The 20,972-nt window shown below is 44.5% G+C and overlaps 1 protein-coding gene across 2 annotated transcripts in view; it reads right to left on the minus strand.

Annotated features, from left to right (window-relative positions):
* LOC147725394 (ADP-ribosyl cyclase/cyclic ADP-ribose hydrolase 2-like) overlaps positions 1-20,431 on the minus strand; it is a 285,451-nt gene extending 265,020 nt beyond the window's left edge. Inside the window, exons 1-2 of one of the 2 annotated variants that reach the window (XM_086964523.1) lie at positions 20,301-20,431; positions 19,942-20,154 (exon numbers count right to left, since the gene is read on the minus strand). In XM_086964523.1, coding sequence (XP_086820649.1) covers positions 19,942-20,114 — 173 coding nt within the window. In that variant the 5' untranslated portion in view covers positions 20,115-20,154; positions 20,301-20,431. Of the gene's footprint in view, positions 1-19,941; positions 20,155-20,296 lie in introns of both variants that reach the window. The other variant, XM_086964524.1, reaches the window with a different exon arrangement.
* Between the last annotated feature and the right edge of the window lie 541 nt (positions 20,432-20,972).

Consider the following 20,972-nt stretch of genomic DNA (forward strand, 5'->3'; position numbering starts at 1 on the left):
CCAACAATAATGTTTACTAAATCTATGACAGAACAAGCACTGGCACAGCTAGAAAGTTGGCAGCCAACACCAGACCTACTGTCTTTGCCAGAAATTTATGTTGTAAACCAGACAGCTTTATTATTATGACCGAGCAGTGGCTATTCTCCCAGAGAGTTTGATGCACATATTCCTTGTGGCTTTAGCATTTAGTTTTTTTCTGTAAGAGCGCCATTATAACAACAGAGGAACCGAGAAAACTGCAACCTTTCCAGAATGATCTGCAATATTCATATTGACTCGAACCCGGGTCCTCAGCTGGAAGCTTGCAGTGCTGCTGTCTACACACCATTCTGTGCGAATTTGAGAGGGATGCCGTGAGCGCTGCTTCTGGTGAGAGGTGCCTGTGAATATGAGAGAAGGTGAGGGAGCAGGCCACCCTGCTGCCGGCTTCGCTGCACTTGACTCACGATGCAAGGAGGGCTTCCACTGCCGCATCGTTGACTACTTTGTCTTGTAGTAGATGCACTAAAAAATGTCTAGTACAAACGTGAACTTAGCCAAGTCCTTCCCACAGAGCACGAGTAGCATCTATAGTACATTTAATGATCTTTCGAGTTCAAAATGTATTATAAAAACAAGAACGTTTCTACTATCCCGGGGGGCTCGAGAGAAGCCCTCTTTGGTCTGTGCAGCGGCTGTGGTGCCAGGTGCTGCCCTGGGGTGGCAGGACATAGCAGACATGCCAGCGCTTCCTTCAGCTTCTTGGCGCTTTAATCCAAAGAAATTACCAGCATTAGCCAAGCGCTGTTGAGTGCACTCAATGAGCCGAGGCTCTCACAGGTCCACTAACTGCTTCAAGGGATTTACATCAAATTACACGGGGCTCGAACCAGTTGGAAAACACAACTGGTGACAAAGTGTAGAATGAGACAGAGAGATGGGTGGATGTAAAATACACCGGAGGGGAACATGTAAAGAGTGGGGGATAGAAAGAAAACGAGAAATAAAGGGTATGGCCACCACAGGAATAAACAAGGTTGAAACTGACGTGTAAGGGGTGAGATGAGAAAAGGAGGAGCGGGTAACAGGCTCTAGAGAAAGTAGGGGACAGAATCGGAAGTGGATGACTGAATATTGTGAAATCGGGGAAGGGGTAACAGATAGGCATCTGGTGATTTTTGTACAAAGAAATGTAGCTTTCCTTCAAATGATTTGAATAAAAGACATTTTCAGGCAAATGTGCATTTTCGAACCGTTTCATTTGAAGCCTTTGAAATGTACAATAAATAGTTCTTAAACTTTGGACAGATACATTGAAAGCAAGCCTTGCCTGACCAGTGACGTCATCGGCATAGCTCCAAGAGGCCCTGCTAGTCCAAATGCTCATTCAACTTTACTTTTTTAATTTAAAGAACTTTATTATTTCAACGAAATAGAGCTACATACATTTTTTATCATATAGATATCAAGGCCACATATGTGTTTACATTTAGGTTGTTGTCTAAGTAAATCATATATGTACAAGGCCATATGGAATGAAAAGAAATATGTTATTGAAGCAAGGTAATCTGGTGTGAAAACATTATTAAATAAATATAAAGAGGAAGGGAAAAAATAAAACTAATAGATACAATTATACATTGCCTATGTTTGATACATATCGATACATTACGTATTGTTTACAGTACAAATATTTATGATGGTTTAATGTTCCCAAGGTACATATCCTGTTTCTCCCATGTGCGCCTCGTTCTGGCCTTTCAAGGGGATTTTTGTAGGGTGCATGACTTTCAGACAAAATTATTTATGGTACCTGTGAATAAAGTTACTTTGGATGACAATTCACCCTGTCAACCATGCCAGAACACAGTTCTGTGGTTGTGTACACTGTCCCCCCAATGATTATGCTTGACAGTAATATGAGCATCCGGCCTAGGGCTATACATGAAACTAGAGGTGGGTGGAACTCTGCGGAATGTCACAGAGCAGAGGTAGGGCTTAATTTCATGCTTAATCTGACTGCAGATAGAGTTTCATTTATCCTTAATATGAGATGGTGTTTTACTTTTACCTGGTATTGAGCAAATAGTGTTCACTCTCTACCAGTTGCGTTCCTTTGGCAGGTGTCTTATTTCTATATGTTCAACCTGTTGCACTTGTACAAGGCATATCACAGGGCTGTTGAAGGCCCTCCCCCTAACTCCCATCAAATTGTCCTTAAGAAGAAGGCTGGCAATGCATTGTTTCCCCCTTTCTCTGTGTTTCTTAACACAGGTTCAACTGCTGCTCTCTTTGTTCTGGTAAATAAAATCTTTCTTAGCCTGGTGGTTTTTCAAAGAGTGTTCGTGTTAGCCCATTGACTGTGAGATGCTTGCATTTGTAAGACTACCCCTGCTCTTTCATCCACTGTGGTGTATTATAGCTGTGATTTCATACAAGAAAACAAGACAGAATGCCAGGATCTCATTTTGCTATGCATTTTACAAGTCCGTCAAGTGGCATTATGACATACGATACCAGCAGTTAGTGTTCTCACAGCCTGTTCTAAGAAACAGGCCATGCCCACGCTACCAAGCCAAGTTTGCAACTGACTAGGATGGGCAGTGGGCACACATAGGCCTTGAGACCCAGAGTCATAATCCCACAACACCCAAGCATCTCCTACCTGGCAAATAACCCCAATACTGTAAGACGGTTATGGTCCGGTCTCATAATTCTGGGCTGCCCCAGTGTTGCATCCTGTCTGGAAAATCTGCTCTGCATGAACAGCTGTTAGCACAACCTGGATCCCCAGTCCTGCAGCAAGTATTGCTGACTATCATTTTATTTATGGCAGAGCTATGAACATTTGCATTATTTATTTTTTAAAGTATTTTTTGGATTGGTTCTCTTTAGACTGTATCGTTGCCCTGAGTGGTCTGCTTTTACTAAGGTGAGTGAGCCACAACACGTCTTCTCTGACAATTGTATTAATGACTCGAGGCAAGTCAGTTGTCTTGTTTCTCATATGTAAGCCTTTGTTGTTATATATAGAGCAATACTATAGCCTACCATATACAACAGATGTTTGATTGTTTGTACAGTGTGCATCCTGAATTGAATCATTTTAAGATTCTCTCAAAATTGATTATCATGGATAACAAGCCACAGTGTAGAAAAGTAATTGCCCAGAGTGTCACAGTTTTGTCATGCAAGAAAGCTAGAAGTGAAACCAGAGTCTCTAGTTCATGGCTCTGCCCCTTAGTTTTTGCTCCAGTTCATCAAAATGTTCGGACTGGCCTGGGCATGCTACACTAGTCCTAACAACAAAAGAACCGGGGCTCTATAACGGAGCTTCAAGTACTCAAAGCTGCCGCAAAACTCCTACATAAGTGAGTTAGGCGCTAATAGAGCTACATAAGTCTCTATATCAGAATGTGTGCCAGGACAAACCTGTCGAAGGACCTACTGAGGTTGTTGGTAAGACCCGTACAGAGATGTGTTGGATTCCCATCAAATCGGTATGTAAATCAAGTGTTCTCATTTGGTCATCCAAAAAATGGGGTGGTATGTCTCTTGATCAATGAGACCCATCCATCGCCCTTACTCAATTGGGTCGCACCATCAATCGAGTAAGGGCGATGGATGGGTCTCATTGATCAAGAGACATACCACCCCATTTTTTGGATGACCAAATGAGAACACTTGATTTACATACCTATTTGATGGGAATCCAACACATCTCTGTACGGGTCTTACCAACAATCTCAGTAGGTCCTTCGACAGGTTTGTCCTGGCACACATTCTGATATAGAGACTTATGTAGCTCTATTAGCGCCTAACTCATTTATGTAGGAGTTTTGCGGCAGCTTTGAGTACTTGAAGCTCCGTTATAGAGCCCCGGTTCTTTTGTTGTTAGGATTACAGTTAGGGGGATACGAACTGGGCAGGTCTTTAAATTTCCCTCAGACCCTTCTTCAATTGTTTGTGTTTTACATGCTACACTAGTGCCTTTATTTAATTGCCTCAAGCTGTGCATGGTGCGAGCGTGAGACACACTGTTAAAACATGGTATTTCAAGCTGGTATTTATTTAAAGTTTTATAGTTTGAATTCAGCACCTGAGCTTAATAGGACGGAATGTATGAAGCTCTGTGGTTATACTGAATAAGCAGCTACCTATGTTATGCCATCTATTAATGTAATAACTGCACTTTCACAATTGCTTTATTAACCTTCCTGCTTTCTCAAATTTGCTTGAAAATGCACGATTTTTCTTCTTTTTTTTCAAAATTTTCTTGGGGGGGGGAGCCCCCAAAACCCCCCTTTTGGGGTTCGAGCTCGCTCGCTGCGCTCGCTCGCAACGGTGCTGTATGCAAATCACTTTGCGCCCCACCACTTTCAAATGTCACCCACCGCCCCTGTTGCTGTGTACATCTGTCCCGTCCTACAAATGAATAGGAATTGTCAAAGAATATATGTTTTACACTGTCTTTCTTGGTCTCCTGTACTTGCCATGACGTGACCTGTGTAATGTAACTGGTGCTCATGTGAACTGTGTGAAGCGCTTCAATTCCTTCGGGTCAAGCTCGCGCTATTTAAATCTGCACTCACCGTCTTCGACGGAACCTTTCCACAACTTCTGCTCTGGCACCGGGAGGCTGTGTGGGGGGGGGGGGGTCACACACCGGGCCTGGGGGGCTCTCACCGGGGTCTGCTTGCCAGCTTCTCCTCCTGCCCGGGGTCGCGCTCGCGCCACTCTGCCCCCGCCCACCCACGCGCGGCATCCAATAATGGATGTTGCGCGCTGGACAAGCCAATCCTGGTGCTAGGGGGGCACACTGTGTGCTCGCCCTGGGCAGCCTGTAAAAACCCGGCCCAGCTGAAGCCGCACCCCTGGCCCCTTCTCTATGCTTGCTGGCATGGCGCATGCGCGGGCAAGTCTCAGCCCGGGAGTCTTATGCGCAGAGTGCTGGCCTGCTGCAGACTGTCACTCAAGCAGCTGCAGCAGACCAGCAGCCCCGCCCCCCCCCCCTGCGCACTCCGGCCGCACAACCAGGCATTGACGTGTCACTCCCGCGCTGCTTGTGAAGAAGTCACGTAATTACTTAGCTCAGCTGCAGTGCCACGGTGCGTCCAGGGCTTAGTGGGGCTACGCCCCTACGCCCCAATGGACGCACCGCAGCTGTAAGTTGATATTATCAAACAGGAAAACATTTAATTGTTCGCATATTGTGTTTTAAAGATAAATCTTCATATAATATTATTTTCAAAGTTGCAGTTACCAGAAACAGTGTTGTCATTGTTATCATTTGCATCTAAGTGTATGACTGAAAACATAATTCCGCGCCAAACATTTGCTCGACCTTCCAAGTTATGTCATCATCCGAGATCAGAGATACTTGTTTCCAAGTTTAATGTTAACAGCAATGTTGCGAAGGGTATGGTCTCAAAAGAAGAGGTTATATTTAGACAAATAGATCCTATGGGACATACTGCATGGCCCCAGAGTACAAACCCCAATTTCGTCTCTGTTATCATGCATCAGTATCAGAAAGAAACACTTGCTTTTTGAGAAATGGGCCCATTACTTGTGTACGTCTATTTCATGGACAGTTCTTTCGTCCCCATCATCAACAAAACAAGTCCAAGCCACACAGAAAGCGACAGCATAAAATCTCCATAGTTATCTCTATATCTACAAAATGACGGTCCTACGAAAAGTTATTATTCATGCATAGCACATATGTATATAGTTCCTACCGCAATGATAGTTGACAGTCGTGGGTATTTTCTGAGCCGGGATGTCGGATTGAAGTGAAAATCTATTCCCTCTGTGTGGGTGGTAACGAATAAAGTAGATTTCAGGATGTTTGTTGGAGATATGGTATACACCTGGAAATACATATAGCAAACGTATGTGTCAGGGAGAGATTGGTTCCCAAATTTTCATATATATACGTGTAGGATACCCATGATTGCATTCCAACCCTATGGCGTATGAACACATGTAGTAAATATGTACCTTACAACTTCAAAAAAGATATAATTCTTGAAAAGACGCTCGTGTTTCTTCATCCAGATTTCTGATATGCTGCATAATTCATTATAAGGTATTGACCTGAAATAATATTCAAACTGTAACTATTTCAGTTACATGGATATATATAATCTGCATTGGTAGCATTTTGTCTATGTGAGAGTCTAAATCTCGCATTAAATAAGGGATATTCGAGCAGCATACCTTTAATAATATGATGTGCACATTTTGCACCGTCACGTGATCAAACTCGTAGATCCTCAGTTGGCTCCAAAATCGCAGTTACTTTAACACCTTGGCTGCTAGGCGTTTTCCCCCCCCCTGTGCTGAAAATTGCCATTTTGCTGGTGTCATGACGAGCTCAGCTCGTCATCAGCACAGCTCAACTGTGCATCATGACGAGCTGAGCTCGTCATGAGCATCGAAAGGGTTAAGGTAGTTACCTAAAAACCAATGTAAATATAACCAATCATACGCTTTATGGAAAACATGGTTCATAAGACAGATCCAGATGCCATGCACTCTAAAATAAACCCTTAAATGCACGAGGTGTCAAATTATCGAAAAACCACCTGTGTCGTCCTCTCATCACACAGTGAAAAGAGACTATATTATTCCTCTCTTTGATAGCACAAGTCACGGCACAGTTACATCAAGTATTGACAGGCAGGTCGCGGTGGTCCTAAGGCCAAATAGCGAAAAGATACACATCTGCCAATATCACAAACATTTGTAAACGTTATATGCTTGTTAACGTCGACAATATAGGAGAAAATGCCGGAAATGGCGGAAAAGGTGCCCCTATCGTAAATATTGATTGCGTTCTATACTCATCAACATAGAGAGTATAATCGGACGGGTCACAAAAGAAATGATCTCATTTGGGTCCTACCTGTCAGGGTCAATTTCGATACCCCCAGTTGGCGTCTCTACAGTCCGCGCGCCAAATCTTCTCCGGCAAGTGTTGGAAGGCACCCTCTCTAGTGTTGATTTAAATGTGGCCACTCCCTCTCCACGTGTTGATGGTAAATGGAACGCACGACCTTTACCACTACTTCTAGGTCTAAAGTGGCCGCCATTTTAAGCTAGTAAGTAAAAGCTCAACATAGTGTTGTTTACTATGTGGGCCAGAGTCCACGTCATAGTTGAATTGAATATTGTGCAGTATAACACATAAAAAATTTCCTAACTTTATATCCTTCAATTACAGAATTTGCCTATTTCTATTTGGCACAAATTCTATTTACAACTAAATTCAAACGAGGTACAACTTATCATGGACGTATCAGAGTTATATCAAAAATGTGTTACATTCACAAATTATTTTCAAATTATTGGTAAAGATGAACCTCTTGATCGACCAATTATGGTCCATTATGCGTGAATATGAACCGGTAGGTCTAAGGAATGAAATACCGTCAATAGGGAGAAATTATTGCTGGCGCTCCATGTAAGCCCGGACCGGCATTGTGACGACAGGGAAAATCCGACCTCAATAAGAGCACACAAAACCGACCAAGTTTCATTCTAGCAAAAGGCAAAAGCCATTCTATCTGTTAAATCTTAATAAGACATCACAAAGTATATATGATCCTTCGACAATCATCAGGTTTGTAATATTCCTTGGTGGATGATAAGTGCGGTTGTAATACTGATGGTGGAATACAGAAATCAAAAAGGGGCACAGAGACAGGCCAGCCCAATATCAAACATATACAATCCATTTTTGATTAGCCATAATATTTACAATATTTACAGATATGTTGTTGTCACACTAACACTAGTATCCTAGCTTAAATAATAGTGCATCTCATCCTCTGTGTTGTGTCCCCTTTCCACTCATCTTAAGCGACATATCCAAGCTGCTTCCCTTTTCCTTAGGGTGAGTTCACGATTTCCCCCCCTCGGATGTGGTGGTATGTGGTCAATACCCTGAAACCATAGTTCAGGGTATTGACCACATACCACCACATCCGAGGGGGGGAAATCGTGAACTCACCCTAAGGAAAAGGGAAGCAGCTTGGATATGTCGCTTAAGATGTGTTGAAAGGGGACACAACACAGAGGATGAGATGCACTATTATTTAAGCTAGTATACTAGTGTTAGTGTGACAACATATCTGTAAATATTGTAAATATTATGGCTAAACAAAAATGGATTGTATATGTTTGATATTTGGCTCGCCTGTCTCTGTGCCCCTTTTTGATTTCTGTATTCCACCATCAGTATTACAACCGCACTTATCATCCACCAAGGAATATTACAAACCTGATGATTGTCGAAGGATCATATATACTTTGTGATGTCTTAATAAGATTTAACAGATAGAATGGCTTTTGCCTTTTGCTAGAATGAAACTTGGTCGGTTTTGTGTGCTCTAATTGAGGTCGGATTTTCCCTGTCGTCACAATGCCGGTCCGGGCTTACATGGAGCGCCAGCAATAATTTCTCCCTATTGACGGTATTTCATTCCTTAGACCTACCGGTTCATATTCACGCATAATGGACCATAATTGGTCGATCAAGAGGTTCATCTTTACCAATAATTTGAAAATAATTTGTGAATGTAACCCATTTTTGATATAACTCTGATACGTCCATGATAAGTTGTACCTCGTTTGAATTTAGTTGTAAATAGAATTTGTGCCAAATAGAAATAGGCAAATTCTGTAATTGAAGGATATAAAGTTAGGAAATTTTTTATGTGTTATACTGCACAATATTCAATTCAACTATGACGTGGACTCTGGCCCACATAGTAAACAACACTATGTTGAGCTTTTACTTACTAGTTTAAAATGGCGGCCACTTTAGACCTAGAAGTAGTGGTAAAGGTTGTGCATTCCATTTACCATCAACACGTGGAGAGGGAGTGGCCACATTTAAATCAACCCTAGAGAGGGTGCCTTCCAACACTTGCCGGAGAAGATTTGGCGCGTGGACTGTAGAGACCCCAACTGGGGGTATCGAAATTGACCCTGACAGGTAGGACCCAAATGAGATCATTTCTTTTGTGACCCGTCCGATTATACTCTCTATGTTGATGAGTATAGAGCGCAATCAATATTTACGATAGGGGCACCTTTTCTGCCATTTCCGGCATTTTCTCCTATATTGTCGACGTTAACAAGCATATAACGTTTACAAATGTTTGTGATATTGGCAGATGTGTATCTTTTCGCTATTTGGCCTTAGGACCACCGCGACCTGCCTGTCAATACTTGATGTAACTGTGCCGTGACTTGTGCTATCAAAGAGAGGAATAATATAGTCTCTTTTCACTGTGTGATGAGAGGACGACACAGGTGGTTTTTCGATAATTTGACACCTCGTGCATTTAAGGGTTTATTTTAGAGTGCATGGCATCTGGATCTGTCTTATGAACCATGTTTTCCATATAGCGTATGAATGGTTATATTTACATTGGTTTTTAGGTAACTACCTTAAAGTAACTGCGATTTTGGAGCCAACTGAGGATCTACGAGTTTGATCACGTGACGGTGCAAAATGTGCACATCATATTATTAAAGGTATGCTACTCGAATATCCCTTATTTAATGCGAGATTTAGACTCTCACATAGACAAAATGCTACCAATGCAGATTATATATATCCATGTAACTGAAATAGTTACAGTTTGAATATTATTTCAGGTCAATACCTTATAATGAATTATGCAGCATATCAGAAATCTGGATGAAGAAACACGAGCGTCTTTTCAAGAATTATATCTTTTTTGAAGTTGTAAGGTACATATTTACTACATGTGTTCATACGCCATAGGGTTGGAATGCAATCATGGGTATCCTACGCGTATATATATGAAAATTTGGGAACCAATCTCTCCCTGACACATACGTTTGCTATATGTATTTCCAGGTGTATACCATATCTCCAACAAACATCCTGAAATCTACTTTATTCGTCACCACCCACACAGAGGGAATAGATTTTCACTTCAATCCGACATCCCGGCTCAGAAAATACCCACGACTGTCAACTACCATTGCGGTAGGAACTATATACATATGTGCTATGCATGAATAATAACTTTTCGTAGGACAGTCATTTTGTAGATATAGAGATAACTATGGAGATTTTATGCTGTCGCTTTCTGTGTGGCTTGGACTTGTTTTGTTGATGATGGGGACGAAAGAACTGTCCATGAAATAGACGTACACAAGTAATGGGCCCATTTCTCAAAACGCAAGTGTTTCTTTCTGATACTGATGCATGATAACAGAGACGAAATTGGGGTTTGTACTCTGGGGCCATGCAGTATGTCCCATAGGATCTATTTGTCTAAATATAACCTCTTCTTTTGAGACCATACCCTTCGCAACATTGCTGTTAACATTAAACTTGGAAACAAGTATCTCTGATCTCGGATGATGACATAACTTGGAAGGTCGAGCAAATGTTTGGTGCGGAATTATGTTTTCAGTCATACACTTAGATGCAAATGATAACAATGACAACGCTGTTTCTGGTAACTGCAACTTTGAAAATAATATTATATGAAGATTTATCTTTAAAACACAATATGCGAACAATTACATGTTTTCCTGTTTGATAATATCAACTTAACCCCTAGGTTTGCTTGCGGGTGTAAAATGAGATCTGTTTTTAAATTGTCTATGCAGCATAAGAACTCATTGGAATAGACAATATAATGTTTCGATGTGATGTGAATGCTGCATTTTTAAATTGTAGGATGTTTTTAACTCTGGCTTGATTTGGTGTAATTAATGTTTTTGTATTTTTATGTATGTTGCACTCAATTTTGTTTGAAGGAACTTACACGGGTTTCTGTATGTTTCACTTTATGATTTACAGCCCTGAAGAAGTTCCGCTTGATGGAACGAAATGCGTTGGCTGGTTTCTCAATTGGAATATTAAAAGAACTCTGAACACTTTTTTGCAATTACGGATTCAGCGTTTTCTCATTTGGAACATTTCTGATTACAGGCTTTATCACCTATATATGGTGTAGATTCAATTTCCTGAGCGGTGCATTTCAAAATTTGTTTCAATATTGCGCCTGAGGTGTCGTTTAGATTTTGCTGTGTATTTTCATTAGGAGCGTTTTGCCTCAGGGCCCTTGCACCCAGGACCAGTCCTCGTTTTCACACGATTCGATTTCCGACCTTAGGGAATTTAACAGTGGTTCTTTCTACCGCAAGTTTTCCTGTACTGTCGGGGTTTTGTTTCTAGCGCCTTTTAAGCATGATGTTGGGCCCATCTCTAGTTTTTGTGAAAGCGGGTACGGGTATTTTAGCTGTTTGTGCGGCCTCAGGATGATCCCCAGGCTTTAAATACGGGTCTGGTCGTGTAGATCAAGTCCGCAAGCTCCTTGGAGGACCAGGTGGTGAGTGTTTCATCAATTTCTGAAGAATTTGCAATTTGCCGGAATCCTACAACTAAGAGTTATGTCGATTTTACTCTCCTTATTTCCGGTATCTCTTTGAACAGTCTTAACAAATTCCCCCAGTTGAAATTGTCTTCTCTCACTTTTGTTGGTTAATCTAGTACAAAAACCAGTTTTGCTGCTGTCTCTGGTGTGTAGTTTCGCAATTTCATTTTCTGTTTTTGACTGATCCTAATTTTGAAGTGTTATGGAATTCTGAAATCCTTTGTGAATCTGGATCATAGAGTTCTTTTTGGGCCCTCTCTTGGGTATGGAGGTTCATCGGCGTCCTCCGATGGCCGTCTGCATCTAGGTTGGGGTTACCCTCTCTTGCTGTTTAGTTTCCAGTACACCCAGACTTTTTATAGATGCTGCCCATGAATTTGTGGTTATTGCCACTACAGAGCGAAATCTACAGGTGCGACCCGACTTATTTAAACTTACTGTTATCTGATTTCGAGTTCTATATTCCGTTGCTTTTCTGTCGTCTGTTAGTTTTACCGGGATTTTTTCTCCCGCTGTGACTGGTTTGTTTATTCGCTTTTCCTGCGCATCTGTGTTTGTTCGTTTGTCCTATTTGCCTTCGCTTGTCTCGCTATGTCCTGTTTGCCCTTTTACAGTGTGGATTCTTTTGGACTCTATTGTCCCTGCTTTGCTTTCAATTGTTTGATTTGGTATTTTTTCACCGCCCGGGTTTCAGGCTTTTGTTTCCGGTGTTGGTGTTCAAAAGAATTTATATTATTTGTTGCTGCCATTTCTTTGTCATTGATTTTCAGGAAGCAGGTGTGGGTATATGATAATGTGATACTAAGGCATGGTCTGCTAAACCTTTCCCGGATCCCTATCCCTTTGAAGGATAAATCAAACTGTCAGAAGGAGTTTCAGGGGGCCACGAGGCACTTAGGTGCTACTGACCCCAACCATGGTGTTTGAGGCCTGTTATTCCTGATGTCCCAAGCCTGACCTACAATGTAAACTAAGCAACTGGACCAAGTACCCCTTCTGCACTTGATTCTTGGTGGTAGCTGTGGATCAGCAGTCGAAGGCTTCCTAGGGGTGGGTGGTGTAGATACAGGTTAGTGAACACGACTCATAACTCAAAGTGCACTCGCAATTTCAATAAATCAATGTCCAGTCAAATACTTGTTATTACATGAAAAAGAAATGTTTTATTTTTAACTCTATGCATTCAAAGAAATAACGATATTCTTTCTAATCCCTTTGAGGTCTGGGCTCTAGTGTTTATCTGTTTATCTGTCAATTCACTGTCCCACCCTCTTCTTTGCAATGTGGTTGGGGTTTTTCCCCAATTACTGGTGGACGCAGCCAGGGAGTGCTCACTAGAAGGCCATACTCAAGCATTTCCATTTGACGCTTTAGGATTTGGTCAAAAGTTTCTATGGTGCCACTGCACCTTCAGCAGTAAGTCCCCCTGGGCCAAACAGGCCTGATTCAAGTCTCACCTGCTTCTGCAGCTGCAGCGGCAGCTGCAGAGCAAGACCTCTGAACTCTTGGTCAGAGACCTGCTCTGTCCCCCAGCAGCTCCGAAGTTGGTCTGCTGCCGTTGACCCTGCTCACCTCTCTAGTAGGTGTTCAAGGCCCTCCACTGCTGTCTTTATTGTGGTGTGCCAGTCTTCTGTCTTGTCTGTACCCATTTTTCTGTTGTGCCTGTTTTTTTATGTCTTATCTGTTATTGTGCCTCTGTTAGTTTCTTTCTGTTTGTTTGTTTGCTTTTTGTGACTTCTGCTGTTTGCTTCCCCCCGCTGCTGCCTCCGTGGCCTTGCCCCCTGCTGCTTCCCACACCCGCCTCTGAGCTGCACTTCCCTCACCCTTCCCGATTTAATTTCACCAAAGGTGTGCCAAAGGCAAGCCCGTCTGCACCAGTCCGCGACCCGACCACGACTAGCGCCAGAGACCCTGGTGCTCCTGCCACCCACCAATATGACTTGGCTGCCCTCCTCGCACTCATCCCTGGAAGGAACAACAACTGTAAACTGTCCACGCCGAACCCCACCCATGGCCAATTCTCCTGTCGGCACTGCTGCCAGACCTTCACCACCGTCCACACCCCCACGGGCACCGCCCCCACATCGGACACCAACACCTCCGAAACCCTGAAGTGCCTCCTCCTCAATGTACGCTCCCTGCACATGCAGGCTGAAGAGATCTGGGACCTCCTGGACACCCTCTTGGCAGACGTCGCCTTCTTCGCGGAAACCTGGAGCAACACCTCCTCCGCCCCCGACATCGATACCGACATCCCTGATGGATACAAGATCGAGAGGGAGGTCCGACCCAACCACCCAGGAGGAGAACTTGCCATCGCAGACAAGAGCTCCCTCCGACTCTCCACCTCCACCACAAGTGACTCCTTTTCCACAACCGAACATCTTCACATCCAGGCCCAGACCAGCCCTAGAACCACATATCGTGGCATCCTCGCCTACAGACCCCCGGACCCTGCACTTCGTTCACCGCTACCATCACCGACCTCATCGCACCCCACGCCATCGCCTCCATGGACTTCATACTCATCGGAAACCGAACGTCCACCTCGACAACCACAGCGACTCCAATCCCCCAACCTCCAGGACAACCTTGCCAACATAGGACTAAAACAGCTCATCACCACACCTACTCACAAGGCAGGACACACCCTCGACCCTATCTTTGCAAGTGGGTACAACATCGGTTTCAGCCACACCATGCAACCCTCATGGACAGACCACCACTGCATACTTTTCCTCATCAACAAACTCACACAGCCTAAACCTGCACCCTGCCCTCCTCAGAGAAAATCAAGCAAAGTCACTGAAGAGCTGCTCAACACCACCCTCAACCACGATGCCCCCACCACCTCGACCGACTCTAACCTTGCCGCCAAAGAACTCCACAGATTGATCTCTAACTGCGCAGACAAGCTTGCACCTCTACCTAACTCTGACAGACATCGCCCCAGGAAGGCCACCTGGTTCACCAACGGCCTCCATGAATCCAGACTCACCTGCAGACGTCTTGAGAAGAACTGTAGAAACAACAAAAGATCACACCACCTACAATAAAACACCACGAGGGAATACCACCAACACATCAGATCCACCAAAAAGGACCTTCATCCAGAAAAAGATCCTCACCAACTCCAGCAACTCCAAGGAACTTTTCTGCATCATCCAGGAATTCACTAAGTCCCCCAGCAATACCACGTATGTCACCCCACCCAAGGACCTCTGCAAAAATCTCAGCTCTTACTTTCATCTGGAAATCAAGGGTCTGTATGACAATATTAAAGACCAGACACCTGACTCTGAAACCACTTTCCACTCCAGCATCGCCATCCAGTTAACCATTTCCTCTTGGACCCCAGACACCACCGAAGAGACCACCTCGGCCATGAAAGGCATCCACTCAGGAGCCCTCATGGATCCCTGCCGCCTGCACATCTTCCACAGAGCCGCCACTGCCATCGCTCTGGAACAACGACGCACCATCAACGCCAACTTCGAGCCAGCATCTTTCCCGATGACTGGAAACACACAGAAGTAGAAACAATTTAAAGTTCTTTCCCTTTGGTGGCTTCATCTCTAGTTGCTCCTCACGGACCTCCTCTTTCTCATTCTCTGGAAGTTATTTCTCCAATCTCGCAGGAAGAGTTATTACTGTTGAGCGTCAAAGTTAAATCGGGCTCTCAGGTGGATTCTCTGAAACCTGCTCAGTTTAGGGACATATCTGTGCTCCTAGCTCCCTTGTGCCAGGTTATTAACCCATCTCTTTCCACAGCTGTGGTCCCTGAGCTATGAAAGCAGGCCATGGTGGTTCCCCTACTTAAAAAAACCTTTGCTGGACCTTGCTAAGCTGGAAAATGTCCATCCCATATCCCTCCTATCATGGGTGGCTAGGATCGCTGAGGCTCACGTGAATAACATCTTAACGGTGTTCCTGACTATTAATGGCACCTTGGATCCCTCCAGAATGGCTTCCGCCCTGGTCACAGTATGGAGACTGCTCTCTTGGCTGTGACCGAACATCTGCAGACCATTCTCGATACAGGGCATACTGCGGCACTGATATTGCTTGATCTCAGTCCCGCATTTGACACAGTCTCCCACAAGATTCTTTTACACCGTCTGGAGGAGGCGGGCATTGTTGGCCTAGCTCTAGAATGGTTCAGATGTTTCCTGTCAGGGAGAACATTCCATGTGACTGCCACCCCGTTTCTCTCCTGTGTCCTGTCCATTGGGCAGGGTGTGCCTCAGGGCTCCGCTCTGAGTCCTGTACTATTTAATCTGTACGTTCAACCTCTTGCTCCAGTGGCTAGGGACAAAGCCCTGACTATGGTCTCATATGCTGACGATACACAGTTGGTAGTGGGCCTCTCTGACGACTTCACCCAGGATGCCTCCAATTTTAGGAGTGGCCTGGCTGCAGTCACGGAGTGGATGACCACCTCCAGCTCAAGCCAATAAAACTGAGGTGTTGCTGGTGGGGAGAGACAGGAGATTAGGGTGTGAGAAATGGTGGCCCACCACTCTTGGTAGTGTACCCACCCCTAAGACGGTGGTAAAAATCTTGGGGGTATGGATGGATTCTACTCTCAGCTTCCAGGATCATACCAAGAAAGTGGCCGGCACTTGCTTTGGCCTTCTTCAGGGATTTAGGCCCTTGCTGGGGTTTTTTGATCCACCTATCCATCAGCTGATCGACCAAGGAGCCATTCTATCTAGGCTGGATTATGCCAGCTCGCTCCTCCTAGGGGCGAACCAGGCTGAAGTAGTGCGCTTGCAGCGAGTCCAAAATGCAGCCACTAGAGCCCTGCTGGGTCTCCCGCGTAGCTGCTCTACAGCTGGTGCTATCCAGCGGTTACATTGGTTGCCTATGGCCAAGCGGATCGAATTCAAGGCGCTCTGTTAATCCTTTAAAATTCTGAAGCTTGCGTCTCCTGGGCTTCTGGCTAACTTGCTGGTACCCTATGTTCCTAGAAGCCAGCTGCGCTCTATGGGGCAACACCTGGTTGTGGTCCCACGAGTGAACCGTATCCGTGCTGGGGGACGGTCCTTCCATTGTTTGCAGCTAAATTATGGAATTCCTTGCCCTTTCAGATTCGTAGTTTGGATAGCATGTTGGCCTTCTATAAAGCCATCAAGACATACCTCTTTCCCGTGGCCGAGCCCCAGTTTTCTTTGTTTACCTACTTTTTTGTGCCGTGATGTCCAGTGTCTTTAGCCTCTATGTCCTCTGCTGTCAGCGCCGAGACGCCTCTTTGCTGAGGAAATTGTGCGCTATATAAGCCTAGTTAACATTAACATTAACAAGTCAGACCCCTACTCAAGAAGCCCTCAGCAGATCCCACAGACCTCAAGAACTACCGACCCATCTCCCTCCTCTCCTTCGCGGCCAAAGTCACTGAGAAGACTGTCAACGCCCAAGTAACAAAATTCATCGAAAAAAAATCCATCCTCAACCCCTCCCAATCCAGATTCCGCAGCAAGCAAAGCACTGAGACCACCTACTCGCTGCCACAGACAACATCGGCACCCTCCTTGACCAAGGACATGCAGCAGCCCTGATCCTGCTTAACCACTCTGCAGCCTTCTCCCTCCGCACACTCACCGTCAGACTCCACAACGCCAGCTTATGGGGAACCGTCCTCGACTGGCTCTGCTCCTTCCTCACCGGCAGAACCCAAAGAATTAGACTACCACCCTTCCTCTCCGAATCCACTGAAACCAACTGCAGAGTAGCCCAAGGATCGTCGCTCAGCCCCACGCTCTTCAACATCTACATGGCCCCCCTCGTAGCCATTGTCAGACAGCACAGACTCAGCATAGCATCCTAGGCTGATGACACCCAGCTCATCCTCTCCCTCACCAAGGACCCCATCATCACCAGACTCAACTGTCAGGAAGGAATGAAGGACATCACATCCTGGATGAGCAGCAGCTCAACTTAGAAGAGACAGAGGTCCTCGTCCTCGGACCTTCCCCTCTGCATGGGACAACAACTTGTGGCCCACCACATCAGCTCTCCCCCCCACCCCCACGGACCATGCATGAAACCTCGGCATCGTACTCGACTCCTCCCTCTTCATGACTCGAAAAGTCAGCGCTGTCACCTCTAGCTATTTCAACACCCTCCGCATCCTCCTAAAGACCTTCAAATGGATCCCTCCCGAAACAAGGAAGACCGTCACCCACGCAGTCATAACCAGCAGACTGGACTACGGAAACACCCTCTACGCCGGGATCAACAAGTCTCTGCTGCGCAAACTCCAGACCATACAGAACACCGCAGCAAGACTCGTCCTCAGCATCACTCGACACAAACACATCACCCAACACCTGTGGAACATCCACTGACTCCCCGTTGAGAAGAGAATAACTTTCAAGATACTAACACAGGCCTACAAATGCCTCCACAATCCCGGACCCCAATACCTCAACAAGAGAATCTCCTTCACATACCCAAGAGAAACCACCGACCGCACACTCGGCTTCCCTGGTGTAGGTAACGTGCGTACTAGGGTATCCACGGGTGGGGTGTCTCTCCAACCTTCTGTCTTTCACTGGGTTTCTTCAGGGTCCACTGGGAAGGGTCCTTAATCTTTAAAAATCCAACCACGACTTTCTCATTGTATGGAGCACGCAGTCATGTTCCTACACTGCACATGCACTTCTTCGTCCTCTCAACATGTCTTGACATGAGTTGTGGTTCTTATACCACTTTCTTAGTATATGGTTTGGTTCACTGTGTATTCTGTGCTATTTACTGTGTTTCTTTGCAAAGTATTGTGTGCATTGTTATGTTACGGGAGTTTGTAGAGCGCCTGGTTACACTGACCCAGTGTGTCCCCGCGCTTGTGATTATCTCTGGGTAGGAGATATCTAAACGTGTTGGAGATTACATTATGATAAATATATATTTTTATAAATACCTTGTGTGGTTCCTTTTCACTTAATTTATACTATAAAATTGCATTCTGGTAAAACAAGCTGCTTTACACTTCTTCTGGACTAAGCCCGAAGGCTGCACTCCACAGCTACGACTTAGAGAGCTTTCTAAGGGTGTCTAAGACCTCTTCCTCACCATAAGGGTTGTCTGGACTGGTGCAAGGTGCCCACTTACATTAGTGGACAGCATATACCATGCCAGCTTCTCACAAACACCACATATAATCAGAGCATATACTAAAGGGTCATCGAAAAAAAGAATAAAGTGTGAACACAAGACACAGTAAATGATGATATCTGTTGCGGCTGGCACCGATCGAGGTGGCGGCAGGGGGTGGGGCAGAGGTGGGTGGTAAAGGAGAATGAAAAGAATAAAAAACATAATAATAGAAAAAAAAGTACTGTTAGGCTGCGTCTCTCCTCCGTTCCTCCTCCTCGTCCCTCATCACCACCGGAACAGAACAGGTAGCACACCCAGGCTTCCTAAGCCAATCACAACGCTGCAATGCAGGGAATCGGAGGCTGGGCATGTTCTCCATGCAGGCTGTAATGCAGCCTGGGGGGAGCACATGTCAAGTACGCATGAATGTTTAACTGGCCCCAGACGGCCGGCCAAACATTCATGAGCACTTGCAAAGTGTGCTCACCACTTCTCCAGCTCCTGTGTCAGAGCAGCCTGCCCCTCCCTGCACAGCTGCGGCAGCAGGACAAAGTAAAATGATAATAACCTAGAGTTGTTATCATTTTATTTTTCTATTATTTCGCTGCAGCACAGCAGTGGGGCGATGCTCCTCCGCAGCAGAGGAGAAGCCACTCTGATATATTGGTTTGGTTAACATTATAAGCTGAAGATAAGGAAGCAAAAACAAATAGGAGTTGGATGATTTTACTGTATGGATTTTTAGATTTTTATATAAATATTTATATAAATATTTGTGCATGAATAATATCTGTGTATGGAATAAAAGCAAGATGAAATTATATTTTTGATAATACGGTTTCTTTACTATCAGATATTTGTAGAGGTGAAGTACAAGATTACCTGGTTTAGTATAGAATTGAGAGGTCATATTTGTAGTGTAACCTTACACAGTCGATGTAGGAAATCCCAGAACCATAGGAAAAGGACGCCTAGATCGAGAGAGCGCTATGGAACCATAGTATTTTAAGAAAGCACTGCTGATAGCTGATAGCATAACATAAAATACATTGTATTCCTTTGTGACAAATACTTGTCCTTTCTATGTTTAACCAGAAAGTTTGATATAGAGTTTGGCAGCATTCTCTGGCCACAAAAATATCCTAAAGCCTGAACGACGGGTGATTGGAAGGTCCTCTAGATATACTTAAACTAAACCACGAAGGCGTATCAGAATAATCCTTTTATCTTTATGATCAGCCCATGGGAATAATTCTGAAAATCTTCGTGTTTAACTTCAAATCTTGCTAATGTTTACTTTGGTTATGGCTGGAGCAAGATGACCTTTGAGTTACTACTCATAAAACTATTTAAAAAAAATATTGTGTTAGAAAACAAGCAGCTACATCCAAAATAGATGTCAGCAGAGTCCATAAATAAAGCTACTCACCCGACAGAGGGATTTACAAGGCGAATGTAAGAGTGGCACCTCCCTATGACGATGCTCTCCAGGTTAAGGGTGGTGCCCGCGCCAGTCCATCGCCTATTGGATACGGCCTCCGCTTGTCCAACCTTGGCTCTGAGCACCAGAGCCAAGAACAGGGAAACCTCAATCACATGCATTGTGGGGAATTTAGATCCACATCTACAAGGTGCGAAGCGCCTGAAAAAAAGAAAACTTTTATATAGTAAGCGTGTAAATGTAAAATATAGGCCACCATTTTAACAGATGCTGTTAATGAAAATATATCTGACTTCCAACAGTCTGGTAGTCTGCCTAAATTAAGATATTTTAACTTTCTTACCTACCTTTTCTCTACCTCTGGTTGAAAGAAGATATTTCAAAAACATGCAGCCTTTCGCTTGAGCTTGGCTGAAATGTATTGATGCTGCTCAGGGAGGAACTAGCTGTTTATTACATCTCTAATAAGCTTTTATCTGTAACATTTGTACTTCGACCTTTTAGCTATTAATTAACTCCAAAGCACATTTAAACCATAGGCTGCACTAGTTCTTCTGCGAGGATGCAGGACTCAGAGAGAAAGTCTGCTGGCTGCCTTTGGACCCTGATGAGCCGGATCCATGAAGCTAATTGCCAAACGAAATGTGCGTTTTTACAAGACACTGACGCTGTTCACACAGCCCACAGTGATGTGTTAATGCCTGAACCCGCAGGCAATAATGACTGTTAATTCCCCTCTGCCTCTTCTCTATCAGATACTGGTTCACACACGACTCCTCCCCCTCTTGTTTTTGATGAAAGGGAAACCCAATCATCTAAAGAAAAGCAGGAAAACAAAGTTTCTTTTTGTTTACTTTTCTTAGGTCCATTCACTAAAGGAAAGTTGAGGAGCGTTGCCAGGCACTCAGAAGAGGCTGAGGAAGCCCAGTGGCAGGGTGGAGTTGTCTTTTTACCCAATCATTCAGATGAGAAGCTGCTACTGTTCTCACAACACTCTCTATTCGTCCACAGCACACCCG

Source organism: Lissotriton vulgaris, chromosome 3_2 (assembly GCF_964263255.1).
Source record: "Lissotriton vulgaris chromosome 3_2, aLisVul1.2, whole genome shotgun sequence".
NCBI lineage: Eukaryota > Metazoa > Chordata > Amphibia > Caudata > Salamandridae > Lissotriton > Lissotriton vulgaris.